Consider the following 5,294-nt stretch of genomic DNA (forward strand, 5'->3'; position numbering starts at 1 on the left):
TAAATTTTTAATTTTTAATTTCTTATATTTTAAATAAATTGAACAAAATTATTTAATAAAATATTTAATTATCAAATTATTATACAAAAAAATTTAACAATTTATAAAATAAAATAATTTATTTAATATATTTTTTATTTTATATTTAAATTATATTATATTTTGATTAAAATTTAATTAATTAAAATTTTAAATCAAATTAACGAAAAATTAAATTTTAAAAAATATATTTTTATTAATCGATAAAAATTAATTTAATACTCAATCAATTAATTAAATTAATCAATGAAATTGATTTTGGGTGTTAAAAAGGATGTTATGTTCTGTCATTGTATGCTTTTTGGACTCTTGCATGTTCCAAAAAGGTGTTCTCTTTATATTTCATTTTTCTTTTTCTTTCTTCTTTCTTCTTTGTGTGCTAATGGCATTTTTATCTGCTTGTGTGTCGGCCAACGAATAATTCTTGATTGAATCTTTGAAAGAAAGACACCCAAAGAAGATTCATCACTGTTTTTTTCTTCTTTTTCTATATTCCTAGTTATCCTCTTTGGGTCTTTATAGGAGGAGAAATTGGACGAGGTTTTGATTACAGAGACTTGAGAGTTTAGGTTCTTTTATGCGATCAAAGAGAGTGTGAGAAATAGCAGAGAACTTCTTTTGTGCGTGTTTTTGGTTTCTGGGTTTTTCTTTTTCTGTCGATTTTAATCTTGGAAGTACAAGTTTTGTTGTTGAACTCCAAACTTGGTGAATTGAACAGTGGTTTTTTCCCTCGTGGAGAGAAAGTGAATTTGTCTCTGATTCTTTGACAACAAACAAGCAAAAAAAAAAAACTTTTTTGTTTTTTTGGCTTCAATTTTGTTCACTTATAGTGCTTCCTAGTTACAGATTTTGGTGTTCAAAGCTGCTAAAGCGAGGCAAGAAAGCTGTTCGACTTGAAGAAATATAGAGTTTTAAGGGGCTTTTTGGTGATGAAGCTTAAGCTGTTTTGAGAAAAAAAAATGGAGCTTTTTGGAATCCGAAGTTGGCTCCTTCTTTCGGTAACAAAATGTTGAAATTCTGTGGAATTCCAAGTTTTTGTTTTGGGTTCTCTTTCTGGTGACGATCAAAGAAGATCCTCACTGGATATTTTGTTGGACGTGGCAAAAGGACTCTTAATTACGGTGTTCCTTGATCATACATGTTTTTCAAGGTAACAATTTCAATTCAACTACTTTATTTCTGATTTCTTCTCTCTCTCTCTTTGTTGAACTTATGAGCAACTCCTTTTCTTTTCTTTTCTTTTTTTTTTTTTTTGCAGCATTTACTTAGAGAGAAAAGGAAACGGAAAATTTTACTGTTAAAGTCATTGTTTTGATTGAGATGATTACTTTTATGGACTCAAATGAGAAACTGAAGGAGATGGAGAAGTGCTTGGATTCTCAGCTGTGGCATGCCTGTGCTGGAGGAATGGTTCAGATGCCTTCAGTTAACACCAAAGTCTTTTACTTCCCTCAAGGCCATGCTGAGCACGCTTGTGGCCCTGTTGATTTCAGTAAATGCCCCCGAATACCGGCTTATATACTCTGCAGAGTTGCTGCTGTTAAGTTCATGGCCGATCCTGAGACCGATGAGGTTTTCGCAAAAATTAGGCTGATCCCAGTTAGTACTAATGAGCCTGATTTTGAAGATGATGGTATTGGAAGCATTCATGGAAATGAAACACAGGAAAAGCCGGCTTCTTTTGCAAAGACATTGACCCAGTCAGATGCAAACAATGGTGGTGGTTTTTCTGTTCCAAGATATTGTGCTGAGACGATATTTCCAAGATTGGATTACTCCGCTGATCCCCCTGTTCAGGCTATTCTTGCTAAGGATGTCCATGGGGAGACCTGGAAGTTTAGGCATATATATAGGGGGACGCCGAGGAGACATCTTTTGACTACGGGATGGAGCACTTTTGTGAACCATAAGAAGCTTGTAGCTGGGGATTCAATTGTGTTCTTGAGGGCTGAGAATGGGGATCTTTGCGTCGGTATTCGAAGGGCTAAGAGAGGGATTGGGGGAGGACCTGAGTCTTCGTCTGGGTGGAATGTTACTGGTGGAAATTGTATGGTGCCATATGGAGGGTTTTCAGCATTTCTGAGGGAAGATGAGAACAAGTTGATGAGAAATTGCAGTAATAACGGGCTTAGCTCAAATAGCAATTTGATGGGGAAGAGAAAGGTTAGACCTGAACAAGTTATTGAAGCTGCAACTCTCGCTGCCAATGGACAACAGTTTGATGTTGTTTACTACCCCAGGTCGAGTACCCCCGAGTTCTGTGTGAAGGCCTCTTTAGTGAAGACAGCATTGCAGATACGGTGGTGCTCAGGAATGAGATTTAAAATGGCCTTTGAAACAGAGGATTCTTCACGGATTAGTTGGTTTATGGGCACTATATCTTCTGTTCAAGTTGCTGATCCCCTCCGCTGGCCTAACTCACCTTGGAGGCTTCTTCAGGTACTATCACCTTGAAGGATTGCATGTGATCCTTCAAGTGTGTTTTCCTTTTTGTTGAATTCGAAGAAATCCGTCGCCTTTTATTAGTTTCTCTGATTTACCTGGTGCTATCGGTCCATATCTCTGTTCCCCAATTTTAGATCTATAACCAATTTGGTTCTTTTCTCCTCTAATTGTGTTTCTGTATGGTTTCTCCATTATGTTCAGTTGATGCATCTATGTATTCAACCTTATGTTTTTTATAACAATGGTTTAAAATTGCAACTCCTGGCTGTTTCTAGGATAGCTTACTTCTGTTCTCTGATTGAGTAGGTCATAAATTGCCAATTTATTTGGCAATGTATATGTTAATAAGTGTGAATCTTGTGCTACAAACTGATATGATAGATGTCATTGACCAGATATCCTGGTTTTTTCTTACTTACTGCGTTCTCACTGTGGTATTCTCCATGATTCTCTTCTAAATAAATTTTTAAAAAAATGAAAAGCCAAAACATGAACAGGGCATTGCGCATCATATTATTACACTTACTGTAATGGCATGATTGAATTCCATTATTTGGATCCCAGGAAGGGACACCTAGAATATGATATTGCATCACTTTTCTCATGTAATTGTTAGCTTGTGAACTTTTTGTTGTTTACCCAACCAAATTGATTTCTTTTCCTTCAATTTGTTCTGATTTGCTCCAGTTTTTTCCTGCAGGTTACATGGGACGAGCCAGATTTGCTTCTAAATGTAAAACGTGTCAGTCCTTGGCTGGTGGAATTGGTTTCAAACATGCCCCCCACAATTCATCTATCTCCCTTTTCACCACCAAGGAAGAAGTTGAGACTGCCTCAGCACCCAGATTTTCCCCTTGATTGTCAACTTCCAATGCCAACATTTTCCGGCAACCTCCTTGGTTCCAGCAACCCTTTTGGGTTTCTACCCAACACCACTCCTGCTGGCATGCAGGGAGCCAGGCATGCTCATTATGGTCTATCTTTATCGGATCTCCACCTCAATAAACTGCAGTCAGGTCTCTATCCAGGTGGTTTCTCGCCACTTGATCATGCTGCTACACCCAATAAGACCTCCAATGGTGGCTCAATCGTTCAAAAGCCTAGCATGAGTGAGAATGTTTCTCGCGTGCTAACCATGGCCCATTCTACCCAGAATTCTAAGAAAACTGATGATGCGAAGACGCATCATCTTGTACTTTTTGGTCAGCCAATCCTAACTGAACAGCAAATCTCTCTCAGCTGCTCTGTTGATACAATCTCTCCAGTGCTTACTGGAAATAGTTCTTCCGACGGGAATCTAGATAAGACAGCAAACTTTTCTGATGGTTCTGGATCTGCACTTCATCGACAAGGCCCGCCAGAGTGCACAACCCGTGAAGATTTCCCGTGGTATAAGGATAATCGCCTAGAAGCTGAACCCAACTTGGAGACTGGTCACTGTAAAATTTTCATGGAATCGGAGGATGTAGGTCGTACTCTTGACCTTTCATTGCTGGGGTCTTATGATGAATTGCACAGAAAGCTAGCAGAGATGTTCGGTATGAAAAATTCTGGGACTCTGAGCCATTTACTCTATCGGGATGCTACAGGTGCAGTCAAACAAATTGGAGATGAACCATTAAGGTAAAACTCGTTTATCTTTCTAGTTTTGTTGGCTCATTTTGTTACAAATCTTCTTCTTATACTAAAAAGGAGTCATAATGATCAAGTTCTCGTTCCCATTGCAGTGACTTTATGAAAACCGCAAGGAGATTAACAATTCTAATGGATTCAAGCAGCGACAACGGAGGAGAGTATAGAGGAAGTAACAAACCTTGATTTCAACTTGTACAGCTGATTGCTCGAATCCTTTATCCCAAGCTGACCTATTCACCTTTTTTAAGTTGTAGGAGGAGCTGCTTCAGTCCAAGTTCTGGACTACCAACCCTTAAAATCCTCCCATATTCTGTTTTTTGTTTTTTTCCATTGTTTGCAAGGGCTATTTGGATTTTGAAGCCTTTTGTTTTAAGATCAGAGTTCAGTAAACATTGTTGTTGGTATATTGTTCCTTTCTGATTTCCTGGTTCCATAGGCAGCCGGTTCCTACAAGTACCAAGTCAATTTGTAGGACATGATCTATGTATTACAGGGTCTTTTTGCCCCTTTTACTAGTTTTTTCCTCTCTTTGGCTGTAATTCATTTCTTATAATTATGAAGTTAAGGGTTTCCTTGTGCATGTATCAAGATTGATTTTTATTACCCTAAGCTTAAAAAAAAAAAAAAGAAAGCTGAATATTTCTATTACAACCTACTAGACCAAAGTACAATAATTTAATGATTTAATAATTTAATTGAAATTTTTTCTATTTTACTATTTGTATTTGCTTTCCAAAGCAAATAGCACTTGACTGTATATACAAATTTTCATCTCTTTAGATTGCAAAATGTTTTATTATATCTCTATACACACCAATTATGATATAATTTGAGTTACATTTCAATTGCTTGTCAAATTAAAATATAATATAATGTTACTTTAATTTTTTACTTTTGTTTTATGAAAATGTTCATGAAAAAGTAAAAAGCAAATAATAAAAATATTAATCAAAGAAAACCTAAATAAAATAAGAAAATGTTAATCAGTGCCTAATAACACTAGTTAAAGTGATGTTTAAGAAAAAATATACATTAATGAATTGCCTATTAATTTAGTTAAAACAGTGCATAAATGCAAAAATTTTCCTTAAATATTGTTGTAATTACCTCAATCAATACCTTACAGGCACCTGTTTAAAAAACCCATAAAAATATGAACCAAGAATCAATCTTAC

General features: G+C 36.1%; 1 protein-coding gene across 2 annotated transcripts; it reads left to right on the forward strand.

Moving 5' to 3' along the window:
* Positions 1-413: 413 nt before the first annotated feature.
* LOC111294321 (auxin response factor 18-like) lies at positions 414-4,703 on the forward strand. 2 transcript variants are annotated; one of them, XM_022887590.2, is made up of 4 exons: positions 414-1,189; positions 1,298-2,478; positions 3,185-4,107; positions 4,212-4,703. In XM_022887590.2, exons 2-4 carry the CDS (start codon positions 1,360-1,362, stop codon positions 4,300-4,302), a joined length of 2,133 nt encoding a protein of 710 aa, XP_022743325.2. In that variant the 5' UTR covers positions 414-1,189; positions 1,298-1,359; the 3' UTR covers positions 4,303-4,703. The 2 variants fall into 2 exon arrangements, with proteins under 2 accessions (XP_022743325.2, XP_089600171.1); XM_089744045.1 differs by lacking the exon at positions 4,212-4,703 and having other exon boundaries at positions 3,185-4,111.
* Positions 4,704-5,294: the final 591 nt, after the last annotated feature.

The sequence above is a fragment of the Durio zibethinus genome, chromosome 14, assembly GCF_047325235.1.
Source record: "Durio zibethinus cultivar Kanyao isolate XHJ-2024 chromosome 14, ASM4732523v1, whole genome shotgun sequence".
Taxonomy (NCBI): domain Eukaryota; kingdom Viridiplantae; phylum Streptophyta; class Magnoliopsida; order Malvales; family Malvaceae; genus Durio; species Durio zibethinus.

Bases quoted from the DNA above. Each gene is read 5' to 3' on its own strand.
- LOC111294321 (XM_022887590.2), top strand. From the start codon at position 1,360: ATGATTACTTTTATGGACTCAAATGAGAAACTGAAGGAGATGGAGAAG. The intron at 2,479-3,184 runs GTACTATCACCT...TTTTTCCTGCAG, and splicing joins CACCTTGGAGGCTTCTTCAG to GTTACATGGGACGAGCCAGA. The intron at 4,108-4,211 runs GTAAAACTCGTT...TTCCCATTGCAG, and splicing joins ATTGGAGATGAACCATTAAG to TGACTTTATGAAAACCGCAA.